Genomic DNA, 22,613 nt, shown 5'->3' on the forward strand with positions numbered 1-22,613 from the left:
AATCAAAGCAACTAGAACATCAAAAAGTTCTCTAAAAGTTAATTTTTCCACTAACTGATATTTGCTGTCAGTTACTAGAATATTCTAGTGAAGCAAAATATTTTACAATTACTAGTTCTTTCCATTTTCAATACAGAACATACTAAATGAATTTAATTTTTAGCAAAAGTCAAGGAAGATCTGTGACTATGCTCTTATTTTATGCCCTTTGTAAGATGGTGTCACCATCTTGTCAAAATCAACTGCTATTTAATACTAAATTTAAAACTGCTCTTACCAGCTTACTAAAGTGGTATTTACAGTAGCCACAGTACTGGACGTTGTCTGCACCATTTCCTTCTTCTTCACAAAGCAGCCCAGCAAACTGAGCACTGCAAACAAAAGCCACAGACATCAATGATCCTCAAGCCATGACACATTTAAGCAAAGAAAATTAACCTTTTAGCATTTGTCAGACAATATAGAGGAAAAAGAGGTAATATAGGGGCCAAGGGTCTAGCTTCATTAGGAAACCACCTGCTTTTTAGTATGTGCAAGGTCCTAGCCTTGCCCAAGCTCACCTTACTCGCTCAAAGAAGGGGACAGAAAAGCTCTATTGCAGTTATAACCAAGGTCATTTCACCTCCATTTGTAATTATCATTCTTTAAGACTATGGTTACAGTTTACGATAACCTCTTCATTTTTATCATGAATGAAGATATGTGAAGGTTTTATGTCACCAAATAGTGATTAAGTTGCTTTAAAAGTTGCATTCAATGACACACCCCTATGATTCCAAGTGCTTAGGAGGTTGATAAGAGTTGAGTCTAGGGTTTAAAACAAGCATGGATAACAATGAAAGCCCAGGAAAACACAGTAACAATGTTTCATAAGATAATTCTAATTTCAAAATATTAAATATTTTAAAAAATAAATACAAGTTATGAAAAAAAGGGAGAAAGAGACAAATTCCTTTTCTCTTCATAATTAGTAATTCTTCTTACTTTTACAATCAGTATGTTAGTACAAATAAATGTCATGCTTCACTAGAGGTCTGAAGCAGCAATGCGGTGGGGATGGGGTGAACAGTGCCCTTTCTTTTTGTGGACTGGTCCTGAGGCCTCTCATATGCTAGGCAAACACACTACTACTCAATTACATCCCTATCCATCTTTATTTGTTATTATCTTTATTCATGTATTCAGCATGTATTTTTGAGGAGGGTACACACAATGCATTTACAGAGGTCAAAGAAGAACTTGGAAGAGTTGGCTCTTTCCTTCCACCATGTGGGATCTAGAGTTCAAACTCGGGTCATCAAGGCTGGCAGCATCTTTATTTGCTGAACTATCTTGTCAGGTCTTTTGTATTTTAGAAATATGGTCTCTCTCATAAAGTTTTCCAAAATGGCTTCATATTACAGAGCTCATGCAGGCCTTGAATTTGTAATTTTCCTGCCTCCACCTGAGGTACAAGCAGGTATCACATGCTTGTACCACCGGGCCTGGCTCACACATCAACTTAAAAGGAAACATTCTTGCGATTCATACCTGTTTCAAAATCATAGCTCAGTAAGCAAGATCGATATAGACTATGTTTTTGGTCAAAATAATAAACAAGGGCTGGGGATGTAGCTGGACAGCAGAGTGTTTTTATAGCACGTACAAGGTGTGTCACAGCTCTGAGGGGGAAAGACTTCCCCAGTGCAAATGTTACAGCTCTGAAGGGAAAGGTATCCTGGCAAGCAGGGAGCCAAGGAATACCACAAAATCATACCACATGACAAACCTCGCACAAGAGATTTATTGGGAGGGGAAAAACCCAGGAGCGTGGCTGCCTCTGCTCGGGCAAGAAGCAACAGGGACTGGGCTTACAGAGGGTTTCTGTGGGGATGAGTAGGTTTTCAAGTTCTGGCCTTGGGCTTGTTACTCTGTAGGAACTCGGCAACCTGAGGCTGGAAGAACTGGGATCCAGCTGGATGGTGGAGCCTGACAGAGGGAGATCCTCAGGAATGGGGCCTGACCACCCTTATGCCTCAGGGTCTTACACAAGTTACAGAGTTTGAACAAAAAACCTAATCCAGTAGAAACAATGCAATAATACATGCATAGACAGATATTTGATATCATGATGTTACATAATATAATCACCAATGCTATTTATGTACAATAATGGAAACATACTTACCAGGTTACATGGAAAGCCTGTCGACATCCATGTTTATTACAGGTCATGCAAGCACCAGTAGCTGCTTTGCTTTCTCTTCCTTGTTCATCACATATATAGCAAGTCTTAGGATAAAGGGACAAAAACAAAAATAAACAGACAGGGCTTTATATGAATCTGTACTTTATAGCTGTCTTCAGAACTAATAATATATTAAATATCTAATCTTCTTAAGAATGTTAAGTTCACAAAGGCACTGCTTTCATTAGCCTTTTCACTGTACTCCAAAAACCTGCCAGACAAAAGGCCTCTTAACTGGCACTGAGGTCAAGTCTTCCATATCTTACAAAACCAAACGTGAGCAAAGTTTAGGTTACATAACTCTCCATATTAGCAATTAAGCCCCAATAATATAACATGCTGTAGTAGGAAGGCAGCACGTCACCTTGGTAAATCAGAAATTCTTTAAACCAACGCCAGCAACTTTAACTGACATTTTGTTCACTTCCCATGTAAAAATAGGCTTTGACAGCTCAAAATCATAGATGGCCAAGCGACAAAAAATTACACAAATACTATTTTGTGATGAACAGTATACAGGTGAATAAAATCTCACAGCCAACTAGAAATTGGTTATAAAAAGAACAATGTCCAGCATCAGCCCATAGGGAACTTTAAGAAACAGAAGCTAGGAATGATATAATACATATCCATAATCTAGCAGTCAATAGGCTGAGATAAAAAGAACCAACTTCAAAACCAGTCTAGATTACATAACAAGGTCCAGGCTATGAGTCTGATAATGAGGGGGGAAAAAAAGTGCCAGGCAGTGGCAGCATACACCTTTAATCCCAGCATTTAGGAAGCAGATAGATGAAGGTGAATCTCTGTGAGTTCAAGACCAGCCTGGTTTACAAAGAGAACTCTAGGATAGCCAGGGCTACACAGAGACCTATCTTGAAATACTGGGCGGGGAAGGAGAGGGCTAAGTTTAACAGTTCTTCTTAAGACACATTTTTATTGTAACAGGGTTTAGAGTGTATGCACAAAGTCACTGTTAAACTAACAAGGAGAATTCTACACTGTATCAAAATGTTACAACAATACCTCATAAAACCATGGTAATGGACATTAAAAACAACAGGAGCAATAGCTCAACTGGAAAAGTAGTTGTTGCCACCTAAGCATGAGAACCTCAGTTTAATCCCCAAAACCCAGGCAGTCAGCCTGACTGACCTACTCAGCAAGCTTGGGGTTGGTAAAAGACCCTGTCTAAAAACAAGATGGATGGCGTCATATCCGAGAAATAGCACCCGAGACCGACAACAACTGGCCTCCATAGACATGGACACACTTTGCTTTTGTTTGTTTTCTGAGACATAGTTTCTCCATACAGCTCTGGCTATACTGGAACTCACTCTATCAGAGATTCACTGGATTAAAGGCATGTGCCACCACACCAGGCTTCACGCATCTTTTTTAAAAGGTGTAACCACAGCTGCATAACAGTACAGCATTTCAAAACTGTAGCAGTGAGAGGATGGAGTGATAACTCAGCAGTTAAGAGACTGGCTGCTCTGCCAGCAGACCCAGGATCAGTTCCCATAACATATGTCAGGTAGGCACTAGGCACACATGTGATGCTCAGACATACATGTATCCAAAATATCCTTATACATAAAATAATAAATTTGTTTTAAAAAAAATTAACAGTAGCCATCCAATTGTGGTTCAAGATCATTCTGAATTACCCTGAGACCTTGTCTTCCTAAGCAGTGGTGACACACATCTTTAGTCCCAGCACTCAGGAGGCAGAAACAGGTGGATCTCTGTGAGTTCAAGGCCAGCCTGGTCTAAAGAGTTCCAGTACAGTGCCTAAAGCTACAGAGAAACCCTGTCTCAGGAGGGTGGGAAAAACTGAACTTGGGTTATTTAAAAAAAAAAAAAAAAAAAAAAAAAAAGGTCATGAGGTTGAGAAGGAGACAAAAGAGGGTCAGGAGAAGTTGGACAAGGAAATGTGGGGGAAATACATAAAATCCAATCACTGACTATATGTGAAATTCTCATACATTGACTATATGTAAAACTATCCAATTATATGTATGTGCGAGCACGCGTGTGTGTGAGTGCACGCGTGAATAAAAACTGGGTGTGGTGGCACACACCTTTAATCCCAGCACTCAAGAGGCAGAGGCAGGAGGATTACTGTGACTACCCAGGTCAGAGAGAAAGGACACATATTTTTCAGGTTGTGAAACTAATTGAGATGGATTCAAGATTGAAATCTAATTGATTAGCTCTTCCTTTCACCCCTCTCCCTTTCTCTTCAAATACTTTATCCTTAAAACCATGAGGTGGAAAAAGGGAAATCTCCACACTAGAAAGTCAGGGACAGTCCAGTGTCACAATCTCACTAGCGTTTGTTCCCCTGAAAGAAGCAGGCTAGGAGTGAGTGAGACATCAGAACAAGGGAAAATCAACCACAGAGGGGAAGTAGGCAGCAGTAGAGTGAAGCTGCCAAACCCTGAAGAGGAAGAAAAAAACTGCCATGCAGGGCAGGAAGAAATGGGCCTGAATGAGGCTATGATGCAATAAGGATCTGTTCATATAGGGAAAAAGAATCAAATAAACAAATTACTAAAGATTAAGGAAGTCATTTATCTTTAGATTGAAACAAGAAATAATGATAATGAGCCTAGCTAGATTACATTTGGCAAAGTCATTGAGTTTATGAACTACCAATATATATAGACACTGATACAGAACATATCAATATGTTCAAAGGTATATCCAAATATTGCATCAGAATTCAACCACTATGGACTCACAGTTTTTAACATATATGATGTAGATATTAATACATACAAATTTGCATTTAAGTGCTAATAAGCATGTCTCTATTTTCTAACTATAACAACTGAAAGAACCTAAGACCAAAAATGCCCTAAGAATAGTAAGTATGTTTAATGTATACATTGGTCTCTAACTATCATTCTCATGTAAAAGAAAATCTAGCTCCTTAGAGTAAATTAATTCTAGTAGTACTAGACTACCCATGAATCGAGATGAACCACAATACAATGCTGTGGTGAAAAGAAAATGCTCAGAAAACGAAAGAAATGAGTCAAGAGACTAAGGAGGCAGATTAAAGAGATACCATCAGTCAAGCTGCAACATAGCATGAACATCAAAATAAATGAAGGTAACAGAGCAGGAGCTATTTCAGAAACATACAGGACTATGGTTTGGGTGGCAAAGTGCTTGCTTAATGTAACAAGAACCTGAGTCTGATTCACCGGAGTCAAACAAACAAGGCATGGTAATACGTCCTGTTATTCCAACATTCGGGAAAGATGCAGAAGGATCAGACGTTCAAGGTTACGGAATGTAACAAGAACCTGAGTCTGATTCACCGGAGTCAAACAAACAAGGCATGGTAATACGTCCTGTTATTCCAACATTCGGGAAAGATGCAGAAGGATCAGACGTTCAAGGTTACGGAGCTTAGTTAAGAACACTCGCTATTCTTGCAAAGGACCCAGGTTCAGTTCCCAGTGGCCACATCAACCAGCTAACCAGAACATCCAACACACTGTTCTGGCCTCCATGAGCACCAGCACATATATGGTGTACATACAAGCAGGCACATACACATAAATAATAGTAACTAATCAAATAACTATCTTTTAATGAGGTTTGAACTCACACTTAGCTACATTTCAAATGAGACTAACCAAATATTCATTGACTCTCTGAAAACAAAATATGACAGCACCACATTTAAGTCCATACTATAACTGCACTTTTTGTTATAACAGAATGCAAACTAAAAAAATAAATAAATAAATACAGAATTAGCCATGAATCATAATAGTAAGTTAAGAAGTAGTTGTGGGGGCCTGGAGAGATAGATAGCTTAGAGGTTACAAGCACTGGCTACTCTCTTCCAAAGGTCCTGAGCTCAATTCCCAGCAACCATGTGGTGTTTCAAAACCATCTGTAATGAGATCTGGTGCCTTCTTTTGGCTTACAGGCATACATACAGGCATAACACTGTATACATAATAATCTTAAATTAAAACAAAAAAGAAATAGTTATGGATGCCAAAATGAGTAAAAGGCAGAAGGCATACAAAAGATGTTTACATAAAAATTAATTTCCCACAAAGTGACTAATGATTCTAAAGGGAATAAAATCAACCTACTAGTAGAGAAACTTAACAGGCATCACCTTAACTAATGATGAAAGTAAGATTATAAGGTATGAAAAAAACTGGAATCAGTGGAATCAGACGCAATAAAAGCATAAAATCATTTGAGTGGCATTCTTTTCAAAAATGCAACCACCAAACTGGACAAGTCCAGATAGAATGATATGCTACAAAATAAAAACTACAATATTCTAAAGTATCAAACTGACAAAAGTCAAGGAAAGATTAAGTTACTATTGAGATTAAAAGATAAAACAAACTTCTGTTATTTTTGCATCAATTTATGGGAAAAATGAGAAAACATGAATGAATCCTGATTTTGACAGTTATGTTACAGATGTATGAGTACCATCCTTCATTTTCTATTTTGTAGTGCTAGACATTGAACTCAGGACCTGGCATATAGTAGGAGATGCTCTACCCCTGAGCTTTTCTAGCCCAAGTACATCCATCCTTATAGGAATATATAGTTTGGAATAACAGAGGAGGAACACTATACTATTCCCATAGCTTATGTATAAACCTTTATTTCAAAATTTGTAAGGAAAACAGGTTTTTACATTAATTTTAAAGGTACTAAGCAATACAGGCTTGAGAGGCATGTCAGTGTTAGGAGTGCCTGCAATGTAACCCATTAAGATCTGAATTCAGATCCTAGCATAAATGTAACAAGCAAGGTGAGGTACCACACACACCTTTTAACCCCAGCACTACAGAGGAAAGAGAGAGGATTGTTGGGGCTTACTGCTACCAGCCTAGCCAAAAGAGGGGAGAAAAAAGAAAACACTTCAAGCTTCAAGTTCAGTGAGAGAGTCTGTCTCAGTCAACAATGTGGAAAACATGAGAACAATCAATGCCTTCTTCTGACTCCCTGACACACACCTGCACACACGCACGCACGCACACACACACACACACACACACAGCACATTTACATATACCACACACCTGTAATCCAACCCTCTGGAAGTAGAAACAGGAAGATGACAAATTCAAGGTCTCTGTCTCTCTGTGTCTGTCTGTCTGTCTGTCTGTCTGTCTGTCTGTCTGTCTCTCTCTCTCTCTCTCTCTCTCTCTCTCACACACACACACACACACACACCTACCTTACTTAGCAAGTCTGAAGCCTACTGGGATACAAGAGAGCCTGTCTCCACCAAACAAAACAAGCAAAACAAACCTCCAGAAAAAAACACAAAGCACCGTGAAGAAAAAAATGTTGTAATAAAACAAGGTCAATTAATCAACCCGAAAAACCTCTGAAAAAAGAACTTAAATATAACAGCACTTTAATGTCAACATAGACTCACTCAACATGGTAATTATTTAAGAACTGGAAAATGCATTGCAGAGAAAAATGCCACACAATAATGAAACTTCCAGAACACTCAGACCCTTTCACATGGATCCCCCAACAGTATGATATGAACCCAGACACCACAGGAGGCCCTTCTATGAGGAGCTGCTCCACAGCTGACTAAATCTAGCAATATTCTGTACTACAGACAAAAGAGCCAGAAAAATTATGACATTTACTGATACAATATCATTTATTGATGTAAAAATATACTCAGGATTATTAAATTTCAAAAGTGGAGGAAATAGTAAGTAATATGATCTAAATATTTTATAAGCACTTGTGAGATGCACAAAAAAGTCAACAAAAGGCTTGAATAAGAAGATTTATTTTTTCCAAATGTTGTAAATAAATACCAATTACTTAATCTGAAGATTATTAAAGTATCTGAAATCTTACAATTGACTATAATGACATTGTTCCACAGAAGCAACATGTACCTTCTTTTACACACCCAGTAACACTGTCTACTGGCAGTGGACAGCAGAAAAGCCTTGAGAGTGTGGCAGCAGCATCAAACAGTGTGTGTGAATGAGTCTGAGTGTGAGTGTGGCGGGGGTGGGGGATGCACTAAATTAGGACGAGATAAAGCAAATGGTTAAGGTCTCAAATATTACCCTAGACCCTAAACTCCTGGGCTCAACTCATCCTCCTGCCTCAATGTCCCAAATACTTGGGATTAATGACAGAAAACTAATGACTAATTCAAACCTTAACATTTGATAAGGCAAGAGGTTGGTAAATTTTCAAGGACAAATGTGTACTAAGTGACCAAAATGTCCTGAAAACATTAATAAACGCCTAGATTAGAATAAAAGATGACATGACACAGGTTTATGACTTTTACACTCTTGTGAGCTTATTTTACTACTGTAGCCTAAGATGGTAACTATTTTTCTCCAAATCTCTATGAAGCTAAAGGGAGGTCTTTAGTTTTTTAAGGGGGAAAAAAAACACAACAAACAAAAAATTAAAAATAAAAACTAAAACCCACCTCTTTTCTATCTCCTAGTTTCAAAACCAAAAGTGCAAACAACATTGAGATGAATCACTGTACCTTATTATAACGGTCATGTGGGACAGACTGTAAAACGATTGGCTCCATTGTAGAGACATTGGCAAACTGTACCTCTGGGATATAGAGGGCACAGACCACATGAGCCCAACCTAAAAATAAATACAGACATAGTGTCATTCTTCAACTTTTATCAAAAATAAAATTACTATCTGTCTTAAAAGATCTCTTAAAATGACTATTTAAGCAAATTCATAACAAAACCGTAATAAAAAATCTAGCTGCTGCATTATTTATGTAATAATTGTCCCCGCTCACTGCGATGAAAGGTTCCTAATCATGGCTACATCTGTTATGCACTGAACATAAACAAAAGGAGCACTTATGTATTCAGGTGCTGACATTGATACTTAAGGGCAGACTAAATTCAGATTAACACTACTTTCTGAAACCCACTTTCATTTGAAGAAAACAGGTATGATGATTCCCAGCACTCTGAACACTTTGAGACTACATCAAAAGGTGTTTCTCCACTTCCAGGTCAGTCAATCTACACAGTGAGTTAAAGATCAGACTACTGCCAAGTTAAGACTATTTTAAAAAGCCAAAAGCAAACGCATAAATAACGCGAAGGCTGTGTAACTCAACAGTTAGTAGTGCCCCTGATTCATCTGTAAGCTCTAGGTTCCATTCTCATTTCTGCAATTAATAATTTATAGTTTTAAATAGCTTAAAGCTTCAAGTCTTGAAAGGTTGGATAGTTCAAAGGCAGAGAACTTGCCTTAGTCTGCACAAGGGTAAGGGTTGGTTCCATTCTCATCAAGGAAATAAAGAAGAGGAAGGATTTTAATACTATTAATTGTAATAACCTTAAATCTATCAGTATTAGTCTTTGTATTTTGTCAATATTTTGAATGTTCATAGGATGGGTGTAATTTTTCTATTTTAAATCTTTATCTGATATGTTACCAGTTGATATTAAAGTCTCTTTTAATTTAGCTGAGGCTAAAGAGACAATATTATGGTTAAGAATTACTATAAAACTGAAAAAAAAAAAAAAGGTGAAATTCCAGGAAGGTGAGGTCACAGACAAAGAAAAGTAGTAATACTGGAAGACTAGAAGCTAGGATTAAAAATCAGATAACTACAGACCACGGAAAGATCACACCTAGGCTTTAGTCATCTTAAACTCTAAACTTCGAACAAAGCAATCCTAAACAAGCACCATCGGCATCAAACAAATAAATATACATCTTCTCTGAAGGAAAAGGCTAACATTTCATAACCAAGTCACAAATAATGACTGTAATTTGTTAAGAAGAACTTCTAGAATAAAAAGCACTGAACACATTAAAGTAAGATAGCACAAATCCAGTGGAAACAAAATCAAATCTACAATTTGGAGTTATCAGAAAATTAGTATGTTTATTATGGTCAAACATATATAAAGATTACAAGGTTGCTCATGAAAAAGGTGCCAAAAAAAAAAAAAAAATCACCAAACAAAGCCAAAAGTACTATCAAACACCAAAGGAAGCATCATCATTTCCCTCAAAAAGGAAAAATTATTCCAAAAGGAAGCTTGAATTGGTGGTAGGGGAGGAAGAGATGTGTAGATACTATCTATAAATATAAGGGCTTATATTAAAAAAAGAAAGTATGCCAGGCTGTAGTGGTGTACACCTTTAATACCAGCATTTAGGAAGCAGAGGCAAGGGGGATCTATGTGAGTTCAAGACCAGACTAGTCTATAAAGCAAGTTCCAGGACAGCTAAGACTGTTACACAGAGAAACCCTGTCTTGCGGAGGGCGGAGGGGGGCAGGGGGGAGGGAGAAAAGAGATGAGAAGAAGCAGGCGTGGTGTGGTGGTGTACATCTTTAATCCTAGCAGATGGAAGGCAAAGGCAGGCAGATCTCCGAGTTAAGGTCAGCCAGGGCTATACAATGAGACTGACCCCAAAACAAACAAACAAACAAAAAAGAAAAAAACAGGGAAGGAGGGGAAGGGAGGGGAGGGGAAGGGAGGGGAGGAGAGGGCACAAAGGCTGGAGCCATGGTTCAAGTGGTTAAGAGTGTTTGCTGATCTTAGAGAGGACCCTGGTTCAATTCCTAGAACTCACATGACAGGTCACAACTGTTAACTCCTGGGATTAGATACCTTCTTCTGGCTCTGAAGGCACCAAGCATGCACACGGTTCACATTCATACTTGAAGCAAAACACACAGGCGCATAAAAATAAATAAATCTTTAAAAACAACAACACTGCCAGGTGAAGTGGCCCAAATATGAAAGATGGAGGTGTGAACAAGCCTACAAAAATGAAGGAAGTGTAACTAATGAATTATTGCCTAAATGGTATGGAATAAATCCCCTAGATCAACACTGATAAAAACTAATCTAACAAATCTAAGATTTGTTTCCCAAAACCTTAACCGTATTTCAGAACAAAGTTTACAAACAGTTAAAGGGGTAAAGCATGATGGGACATTCACAGTGATAATCCCAGCAATAAAGGGTTAAAGTAGAAAGAACAGTAGCCTAGGCCACAAGACTGTACATATATAAATAGTTGTGTATGTACATATACACATAGAATGCAAAATATATAATTTATACCAAGAAAATATGGTAGAAGAGACAGATACAAGGGTAGGTTCCGTACTAGAAACAATGACAAATAGGAATTGTTCAACTCTCTTACACAACTCTAGAAAACAGTGAAAGGTTTGTGGCAACCAAGTACCTACTCAACTAAGGAAAAGGCAATAGCTCTTTGACATCTTTCGTTCCCTTAGCATACGAATGCTTTAGGTTCAGGGGTCTTTTTTTTTTTTTTTTGGTTTTTTGAGACAGGGTTTCTCTGTAGCTTTGGAGCCTGTCCTGGAACTAGCTCTGTAGACCAGGCTGGTCTCGAACTCACAGAGATCCGCCTGCCTCTGCCTCCCGAGTGCTGGGATTAAAGGTGTGCGCTACCATCACCCGGCAGGTTCAGGGGTCTTAAATACACAGCTAGAGTTTCCAGGGTAGACTCTGGCCTCAAAAGGCAAAAGAACCAGCGTAAAGTGTTTTTTTTTTTTTTTTTTTTTTTTTGGTTTTTCGAGACAGGGTTTCTCTGTGGTTTTGGAGCCTGTCCTGGAACTAGCTCTTGTAGACCAGGCTGGTCTCGAACTCACAGAGATCCGCCTGCCTCTGCCTCCCGAGTGCTGGGATTAAAGGCGTGCGCCACCGCCCGGCCAGCGTAAAGTTTTATGTACAAAGAATTGTGTCTGTCACTGCTCCAGAGTGTCTGAAAGCGAACCAGGGACTGAGTCCTGCCTGTCCTGCTCTCTGAGTTCATTCAGAAGAGAAAGTAGCCCTTTCAACGAAAGGCAACAACCCACTGATGCCTGGAAGAAAAGATTACAGTTGAAGCACACACTGAGTATCCAACAGTCCAGGAGGAAAAACTAGAGAAAGAGCTGCTGAGAGCTGAATTCACCTTCTAAAGCAGTAGCTCTCAACCTTCCTAGCCCTGAGACCCTTTAATACAGATCCTCATGTCGTGGTAACCCCCAACCATAAAATTATTTTCATTGCTACTTCGTAACTGTAATTTTGCTGTTATAAATCATAATGTAAGGACTTTTGGACTGATCTAAAAAGAACTGAGATAGCCCTCAATTTTTACCTCTAGTTAGAATCTATGTATGGTAAAAACAGGAAGTAAGGGGATAAGGCAGAGTGGTAAACAGAATGAAACATCACAGAAAGAATGCAGCACAGTGCTTCTTTTTCAGTTTTCCTTCTTTTTCTCACTAATCTGTACTAGATGTTCAAGGAAATCATCATCAAAACATTAACTGAAGAGTCTCCAGCAATTATATAACAAAAATAATCTACAAGTCTCTAAAAATAAAAGTTTTAGAACACTGTAAGCAATAAAAACTAAATCCCTAAAGGAAAGGTGGACCATTACTCCAAAGTTAACCCATTATAACATTCAATTATATCTAGTTTGTGGTTTTGCAATGTCTCTCTCTCTCTTTTGTTTGTTTTTCAAGACAGGATTTCAAATCTTACCTAGCCCTGGCTGTCCTAGAGCCCCCTCTGTAGACCAGGCTGGCCTCGAACTCAGAGACCCTCTTGCCTCTGTCTCCTGAGTGCTCGGATTAAAGGGGTGTGTGTGCGTGTGCGTGTGTGTGCGTGTGATGTCACCACCTGGCTTGGTTTTGCAATGCTTTAGAGGATATACCCCAAAGCATGCTAAGCAAGCACCCTACAACTGAGTTATACAACCCAATACAATAAATACATACATTCTAAAGTAAGCTACAGAGTTAGTAAGGAAAATATGGGGAGGCAGAGGGGGGAAGGGGCTGTGGAGATAGTTCAGCAGGTAAAGTGCTTGCTGTGTAAACGTAAGACCTTGAATTCAGATCCCCAGAACCCACATAAAATGCCAGGTATTCTGCTGGAAAGCAGACAGGAGAGAGAGTTGCTCTAGCCAATCAATGAGTTATAGAACCTTTAGGCTTCACAGGTACACATGTACACACAGTTGTGTGCATGCACAAAAAACCCACAATATTTTAAGTATGGCTTATTCACAGAAGAGTTTCTATCTTACACATGCTCAATATTTATATACTAAAGAAAGTTATTAAAAAGAACCAAGCCGGGAGGTGGTAACGCACGCCTTTAATCCCAGCACTCGGGAGGCAGAGGCAGGCAGATCTCTGTGAGTTCGAGGCCAGCCTGGTCTACAAGAGCTAGTTCCAGGACTGGAACTAAAAGCTACGGAGAAACCCTGTCTCGAAAATCCAAAAATATAAAAATAAATAAAATGAACCAAACAAAAATCTTGAAGTTTTATAAAAATGAAAATAAAAATATTACAACAATGCCAACAGCAAACACAAGCAAATAGAAGGGGATAATGTGGGTTCCCCTCTGCATGCTGTGAATATGTATTATTGCCACTGGTTAATAAAGAAGCTGCTTTCAGTCAATGACTAAACAGAGTAAAGCCAGGCAGGAAATCCGAACAAAGATGTAGAGAGAGAGTAGGCAGAGTCAGGGAGAGCCATGTAGCCATCACAGGAGATAGACGCCTGACGTAGGTCACAACCACACGGCAATACACAGATTAACAGAAATAGGTAATTTAAGATACGAGTTAGTCAGGAATATGCATAAGCTAATAGGCCAAACAGTGTTTCAATTAATACAGTTACTGTGTGATTATTTTGGGTCTGGGTGGCCGGGAAATGAACAAGCAATGTCAACAGGGGGAAAAGTAATATTAAAGACAAATCAACTGATAATATCATTTGATGAACACTGGAGGAGAGGAGAAAAAAAACAAAAGTGTGGGTAAAATACCTTTAAGACACAATACTGTGTGCATGTATTAATAAAAGAATTTTCATGAGTAGAGGAGAAAGAACGATGGATGGGACTGTGTAGGGAAATAATGGTTCCAAATTTCTACAATTTCATAAAACAAATGAATATATAATTAAAAAAGAATAAAAATAAAAATTAAAAAATAAAAATAAAAAACAAATGAATATATAATTCAAGAGTCTCAAAACCCTTCAGCGAGTGCAGAAGGAGACATATAATGATCAACGCTACATGCCACGGAAAAGCTACCATCGTTTTAAAGCACTGAGAAGCTATTCAACACAAAACAAGATGCTAAGCCAAAAATACACAGCCTACAATTTGTAATGGCTTGGATTGTAAGTTTTGAACTCTACAATGAAACAAAAATCAAAAAACATTCAGTAGAGACAACTTCAAGTTTGAATATGGCAATTCTTCTAGGCTAGTAACATGTGGTACCATATTCTTCCAGTAAGCCAAAACCAATGTGACAAGTAAACAGCGAGAACTCTACAGAACTGTGCTGACAAATGACAATGTTCAGAAGTTTAAGACTAACTATTTTCATCTCAGAGTACAGTCAGGCATACTCTAACAACATTTTGATCAATGACAGACACTCCATATATACAACCAGGTTCCCAAAAGATTACTAAGAAGGCAAATTTTTCCAGTGCCTTCTAAAATTACACATCTATTACACATCCCCGTGTACTGCATTATTAACATGTTTACAGTGCTTGGGAGGCAGAGGCAGGCGGATCTCTGTGAGTTCGAGACCAGCTTGGTCTACAAGAGCTAGTTCCAGGACAGGCTCCAAAACCACAGAGAAACCCTGTCTCGAAAAACCAAAAAAAAAAAAAAAAAAAATGTTTACAGTGATGTTAGGCTGAATAAACTTACTACACTAGCATTCGATACGCCACCCACATACATACAACTACGTGCACATACAATATTAAATAGTGGTAATAAGCAATTATGCTACTGGCTAATGTGTATGCTCTGCTTTAAGTATTTTAATTCTTATGTCTTCTATCTGATTTTAAAAGCAAAATATGCCAACTATAAAGTCAGGTCCTTAAGGGAATATTCTAAAATGTACTGCTACTGTAAATTCTAATAGCTCTGCATGCTTTTTGGTGACAACGGTTTTTGGTTTTTTTGCAGTACTGGAGATTAAACTCAGTTCCTCGCACATGCTAGCACACACTTTATCACCATGCTACATACTCAGCCCATGAATAAGACTTCCCTGAAGACTTTTCAAGGAGATGATAGGTTAAGATGGGAAACAGTGGTTCTGATATGCTGATCTTATGCAGAACAAGGCCAATAATGAGAGCTGTTTCTGCCTAATTTTCTAACAAAACTTAAAAAATTTTTAAAAGAAGATCATATAGGATGGATTCATGATAGCACACATCTTCAATCCCAGCACTTAGAAGGAAGAGGCAAGAAGAACTCTCCGAGTTTGAGGCAGGCCTGGCATATATACAGAGTTCAAGGTCAACTAAAAGATACATAGTAAAATCCTTTTTTTTTTTGAATAAACAATTATTTTTTGATGAACATAACAATGTCATTTATAGGAAATATTTTAGATAGTTCTATGACATTTTAAGATTATGTTATTACAAAAGAGTCAACAAATGAAAACAATGAAAAATTATAATGTAAAAATGCTACAGTAGCTGGATATGGTGGTGTAGGATTTTAATCCCAGCACTCAGAGGCAGAAGCAGGTGGATCTCTGTGAGTTCCAGGTCAACCTGGTCTACAGAGTAAGTTCCAAGACAAGCTATAAAACAAAAAAAAAAGGGGGGGGGGGCAATGGTAGTGAATGATAATCCCAGCTCCCAGAGCTCAGGAGGCAGAGAAGGTCAAAGATAGCTGGTCTACAGAGTAAGTTCTAGGGTAGCCAGGACAACATTAAGAAACAAAAAACATCCCATCTCAAAAACCAAGAAAGAATACCTTCCTGTCTTACATCATCATATTCTCCTGCCATTGGAAAGCTTCAATTCTCACAAACTTCACAAACTCATGCCTACACGGTACCCTATATCAGGCAGGCATTTATTATACCCTTTCAGTATTTGGATTGATAAGTTACCACTATGTTATGCCTGTGTTATTCAGCATTATAGAAATATGTGTGTTTGTAACCTTGAGGCAAAAAGCTGTATCATGTAACTTAGATGCATAGTAAGTAAGTTATATGTCTAGGTTTATGTAAATACACTCTGATGTTCACTAAATAAGAAAGCACCTATGACACATTTCTCAGAACTTAAGCAGTATATGACCATATCTAAAAAGTTAAAAAAATCAACTTTTGTCAATAAAGTTTTAAAACTAAAGAAATAAATTGCCAAAATTTACAAACAAAACCAACCAACAAAATAGAACATTTTAAATTCTTTAATCACTAAAAGCAATGACGCAAATTTATAACCTTGAGAAAACTCGGGATATATTTCTCAGCTATTTCTACCAAAAATTTCCAGATTATAAAATTCCAAATTTACTGAAATACCTCCAGAGAGTATTCCCATTGTGTTATAAAACCATTATAACATTACTGCCAAAACCTGTAAAATAAGAAATCCCTGCTTAACCCACTTATGAAAAGACGCTAACATTTTTAATTTTTTTACTCCCCAAAAACCATTATCTTTAACAAAATATTAACCAAATAAATCTCATATTATTTACTTTAAGAAAATAGGCTGATTTTACTTTCAAAATCAAACCAGTGTAATTCCTATCAAAAGAAAGGAGAACAAGTATATGACCATCTCAACAGAAAAAAAAGAAAACCTATCTTTCTTTATGCTTATGTATCAGTCACTTAATTTTCATAGTTTAACAAGCACACATCTACATAGTTAAGAATGGTACTGATATATAAAGGAAGAAGTACTTTAATCCAGGCATGTAGAACATTCCTATAATCCTAGAACTCATGAGGCAGAGGTAGGGGAACTGCCACACATCTAGGCCAGGCTGAGCTACAAAGAAAGCGCCAAGTCCTAAACTATACACAAGGAAATAAAGAACAAGAGAGGACAAGAAAAAGAAGACAGGGAAAAGAAAAACCAGACAAATTTCTCAGGGAAAGATAACTCAAAGTAAAGATGCAAAATAAATACAGGGTAATTGTCATCCAAAATGCTTGGAACTGGAAGATAAGGGAGATTTAGCTTTCTGAATATTTGCATTGATTTTTTACCAGCTAAATATTACTAATCCAAAAATTCAAAATCTGAAACCAATGTTCAAAAGATGTTAGATTTTAACAGTACTTCAGATTCTGAATCTTCAGAAGAGAAAATGCTCAGAATCCTCATGAAAGAACTCCTTGCCTGATGTAGCTGGTACCCAGCACTTAGGAATAACACATTATTAACAATACTCGCTGAGAATGGCTGGTCCTGTAACCCCAGAACCTAGGTGAGACGTAGTGGTGAGGCCATCTTAAAAGCAACAACAAAGACCAAACCATGTGTGGTGGCATACACCTTCAATCTCAACACTCGGGAGGGAAAGACAGGCAGATTTCTTTGAGTTCAGAGCCAGCCTGGTCTACATAGAGAGTTCCAGGACAGCAGAGAATATAGTAAGACCCTGTCTCAAAAGATAAAATAAATCAAGATTTCAAGTAGAAGAATGTAGATGATTCTACATAAAACAGCCAATACATAATGAAAGCAAACTGTATGAATAGAGAAAATGAGTTCAACTACACATAACTGTGCCCATTTACAATCCCAGAACATGGAACAATGAAGCAAGAAGATAGGGAAGTCAGGTTAACCTAGAATACATAGTGAGACCTTGTCTCCAATTAATTAATTACACCATCATTAATATTTTAGTAACAATATTTAGTTTGATAAAATAGTATGAATTACCAAATTTTTAAGTACTATACCATATCAATTTTCAATATTTTTTGAAAGACTGTACTTACCCCCATTATCTGTTCTTTTTAAAGCTCCATCTTTATGGGGACACAGCTCACATCTCTATTTAAAGAAAATTCAAAATAAAAAAAAGGAAAAGGCAATGAAGCTTTTTTTCAGATCACCAAAACCATCTTTCCTATAACTTCAAAACTAACAAATAGAGTAGCATCTCTATTCATTGCCACCAAGAAAATTCCAGAACACTTCTCACAAAATAACTATTTGCTGAAAATACCTTGTTTTCTAAAGATTCATTTTTTATGTTACGTTTGTGTGCTCTACAAATATGTATGCAAGCATGCATGTTGCCTGTATGCAGGTATCCACGGAGGCCAGAAGAGGGTACCAGATTCCTTGATATTAAAACTATGGAAGATTGTAATCTATCATGTGGTTACTGGAAACTTAATCCAGGTACTCTACAAAAGGAGCAAATGCTTTTAGGGACTGCCAAGCCATCTCTCCATCCCCCAAAATAATTATGATTTTCCTTATAATACAAGATTAACAACTTCTTTAAAAGTATACTTTGAAACTCTGGCCCCATAACTGGGCAGTGATAGCACATGATTTTAATCCCAGCAACCGGGAAGCAGAGGCAGGAGGATCTCAAGTGAGTTCTAGGACAACCAGAACCACTGCACAGAGAAGTCCTGTCTTAAAAAAAACCCAAAAGAGGGAAAATCTGCCCACCCCCGTTTTTCAGTTTTACATGCCTGTCATCCCAACAAATGGGAAATCTAGACAACAGTACTGCCATGAATTGAAGCCATCCTGGGCTAGAAAGAGTTCCAGAACAGCATAGACTATATAATGAGATAGTTTCTCAAAACAAGCAAGCAGAACCCTGAATTTTATATTAATAAAAACAAAGGCAGATGTGGTAGCATATATTGAGAGTACCAGGATACTTGGGATGTTGTAGCATGAAGGTAAGTCTAGGAGTTTGAGACCACCCCAGAAAACAAGACCTCCTTGGAGGAAAAAAAGGAAAAAAAAAAAACTGGGTATGGTAGGACAAACCAGTTATCGCAGTACTCAGCAGGCTGAAGCACGACTACAATGTTCAAGGCTACAGTGAGAAAACATTTAAAAACAAAAACGAAAAGAAACAAGGCTGTGACATTTACCTAGGTCACTTTGGTTTCTAATACAGGGAAGAACCAGCTTGAGGACTCTGGAGAGATGGCTCAGCAGTGCAGAGCACTGGCTGCTCTTCCAGAGAATCCAAGCTAGGTCTGGCACCCACATCAGGTGACTCACAAAGGTTTCTTCCATTCCAGGGGATCTGACATTCTCTACTGGCCTCTTCATGTACAAACATGCACACTCACACACAAATGGTATACACACAGATACACAATAAATAAAAATAAATCTTAAAATACATTTTAAAAAAAGGACCCAGTTTGCCTAGCATAGTGATGCACACTTGGGAGGCAGAGGCAAACTGACTTCTTTTTTGTTTGGTTTTTTTTTTTTTTTTTTTTTTTTTTTTAGTTTGGCGAGATGGTGGGTTTGAACTCGCTCTGTAGGCCCAACAGGCCTCGATCTCCTGCCTCTGCCTCCTGAGTGCTAGGATTAAAGGCGTGAACCACGAATGCTTGACTGCTTTCTTGAGTTCAAGGCAAGCTAGTACTAACTACCTAGTGAGACCCTATCTAGGCTGACAACATAGTTTTTTTAAAGGTGACAGACTGTACTGGGCCAAGTGTGGTAGGCCTCAACTGTAACACCAGCACTTAAGGAGGCAAGAGAAATTCAGATTATCATCAGCTACATAGTAAATCTGAGGCTGGCCTGGGATACATAAAGGCCTATCTCAAAAATTATCAAGAAAAAATAAAGGAAAGTAATTACAATCAACTGAACTATATCATACATTTTAAATACCTACAACAAATAAATTTAAACTTCTGAAAGTGGTAAGCTTGTGAGAGGACAAATCCATAATAAAGATGACAACTGTAAGTTCTGGAGAACACAAGTAACTGCTACCTGAATGAAATGCATAGCAGAAAAGAAAGCATCTAGAATCCATACTAAGTGAAAACTTGGAAAAAATGGAGAACACATCATTGTGTTCACCCTGAAGACAAGACATAATCAACCCTTCAGGCTCCTGTAGTTATAATACCTAAGAACCACAACAGAAGGTTCAGAGCAACTTTGGTGTCCAGAAAGTAGATCTGAATCCCAAACAGGGCAAAATGAAGAGAAAGAACCTACTTTTACAGTTATAAAACCAACCCAAATCTTTTGTTGACCTTACACCACACATACACAGGGCAAGCCATTAGTCCAGCTAAGGAAAGAAGAAGAGACAGACATAAAAACGAGATTTAAATAGATTTTTGAAATAATACAAGGTGGCTTGAATTCAAACAATCAACTACCTCTAATTTTAAAATTTTCAATTTCAGGGCTGTTGAGAACAGCTCAACGAGTAAAGTGCTTGCCAACAAGTAATATAAGCTCAGATCCCCAAAACCTATGCACAGCTCAACCAAGTAAAGAGTATGGGTAACCTCCAGTGCTCTATAGCTAGATGGGAGAGGGAAAGCAGTTTATTGGCTAGCAAGTCTGGTGTACAGTTTGAAACAAGAGACCCTGCAACAAACAACAAGATGAATAGTGAGGACTCACACCACATTCAAGGTTGTCCTCAACTTCTATATATGCATCATGGTATGTATATTCCTGAACTTCTACACACAAACACACATACATACACACAAAAAGATCAATTTTATTTTTTTAAGACAGAGTCTTGTACAAATTCCTATGTGGAATATCTTGAAATTCTGATCCTTCTGTCTCTACTTTCTAGTGCTAGAATTGTAGGCATGCTTGATGAGGTGCTAGGTAACAACTAGATAAAGATTCTACTGAACTAAAACTATCAGTCCCTTCAAAGGAATACAACAGAGCATGGACTTTTCAACAAAATATGTTTGTGAGATGACCTATATTACTTGACCTGTAAAGAACCAGAGAGAAGGTTAACCATTATCAAAACAAAAGGAAGTCAACAAATGTCAACTCCAAGATTACCCAGACTTTAGAGATAGCAGAAGAGTTTTAAAATATATATAAAGCAGGCAGATCTCAAAATCTCTGTGCATCTTAGGCCAACCTGCTCTCCATGTTGAGTTCCAGGCCACATGAGGATATATAATGAGACTCTAAATTAAATAAATAAGATACATATGAAATAGAATGAAAATGTATCTATCTGTAATAAATGAAATGGAAACTATCAATAAAGGAAAAGAAGCTATAAATAACTGAATGGGGCTAGAGGTGTACCTTAATGGTAGAAAGAATACCTACCTTTCACAAGGCTCAGAGAAAGAAAAAACCATCAATAAAGCCTGGCCTGGCAGCACAGAGGACACAAGAGTCAGGAGGAATGAGCCAAGTTCAAGCCAGCCACAACTGTAGGGATTTAAAGGCCAGCCTCTGCTACAGAGATCCTGTCTCAAAACTTAAAACAAAGCTAGGTATGTAATTTAGTTGTAGAAAACCTGCCTAGTGCATGTAAAACTCTGGGTTTCATTGTTCAGCACTGTAAAAACCAGCACTGCAGAAAAACAAAAGGAGGAAGACAAGAACTACAACGTGACAAAAAAAAAAAACAAAACACCGAAGTGGCCAGGCAGTGATGGCGCACACCTTTAATCCCAGCACTCGGGAGGCCGAGGCAAGAGGTTCTCAGTGAGTTCAAGTTCAGCCTGGTTTACAAAGCAAGTTCCAGGACAGCCAAGGCTAAACAGTGAAACCATGTGTGTGTGTGTTGAGGAGGGGTGGGGCAAGGGAAGGGTTATGGATGCTCAGAGAACTAAGGAACAAAAAAGGAGGCTCAGGTGCCAGGCTGAAAAGGCAGAGACAAACGGACAAATGGTCACAAATTCAAGGCCAGCCTACTCTACAAAGCACACTCTATGCCAGCAAGGGCTACCAAAACAAAAGTCTGTCTCAACAGTAAAACAGAAGGGAGAGAAAGACCTAAAATATAAATGTGACAGAGTTTGAAAGAAAAGAAAAATGTAAGTTTTTCACTGTCAACACAGAATTATATATTTATATATCCAATTGATATGGGAAGAAATATAATGGCCAATCACCCAGGAGACTCAGCACATTTATGGGAGTATCTATCAGGTAAGGATTCTCAAGGGAGCCACACTACTGGGCTACCGGAGGCCTGGATAAAATGGAATATGTGTGTGTGTGTGTGTGTGTGTGTGTGTGTGTGTGTGTGTATGTTAGCCAACAATCCTGACCCTTCCCCTTCTGTCAGATTTTTTTTTTCTTTTCTTTCATCTTTCAAGTAGGATTTCTCTGTGTAACAGCACTTGCTGTCCTGGAACTCACTTTGTAGAGCAGACTGGCCAGGAACTCACTGAGATCCACCTGCCTCGGCCTCCCGAGTGCTGGAATTAAAAGCATACGCCACAATCACCTGACTTTCTGTCAGACAGTTTGTGTCAGAAACAACTAACATTAAAATAGCAAGAAGAATTCATCATCAAAAAACATACT

General features: G+C 38.1%; 1 protein-coding gene across 10 annotated transcripts in view; it reads right to left on the minus strand.

Annotated features, from left to right (window-relative positions):
* The window catches only part of Mllt10 (MLLT10 histone lysine methyltransferase DOT1L cofactor), a 147,921-nt gene that overhangs the window by 96,161 nt on the left and 29,147 nt on the right, over nt 1-22,613 (minus strand). For 8 of the 10 annotated variants that reach the window (XM_057787267.1, XM_057787270.1, XM_057787269.1 and 5 more), the window contains 4 exons: nt 18,074-18,128; nt 8,772-8,881; nt 2,168-2,271; nt 278-371 (listed from right to left, as the gene is read on the minus strand). In XM_057787267.1, coding sequence (XP_057643250.1) covers nt 278-371; nt 2,168-2,271; nt 8,772-8,881; nt 18,074-18,128 — 363 coding nt within the window. The remainder of the gene's footprint in view (nt 1-277; nt 372-2,167; nt 2,272-8,771; nt 8,882-18,073; nt 18,129-22,613) is intronic. The other 2 variants (XM_057787273.1, XM_057787274.1) reach the window with 1 other exon arrangement.

Source organism: Chionomys nivalis, chromosome 13 (assembly GCF_950005125.1).
Source record: "Chionomys nivalis chromosome 13, mChiNiv1.1, whole genome shotgun sequence".
NCBI classification, from domain to species: Eukaryota; Metazoa; Chordata; class Mammalia; order Rodentia; family Cricetidae; genus Chionomys; species Chionomys nivalis.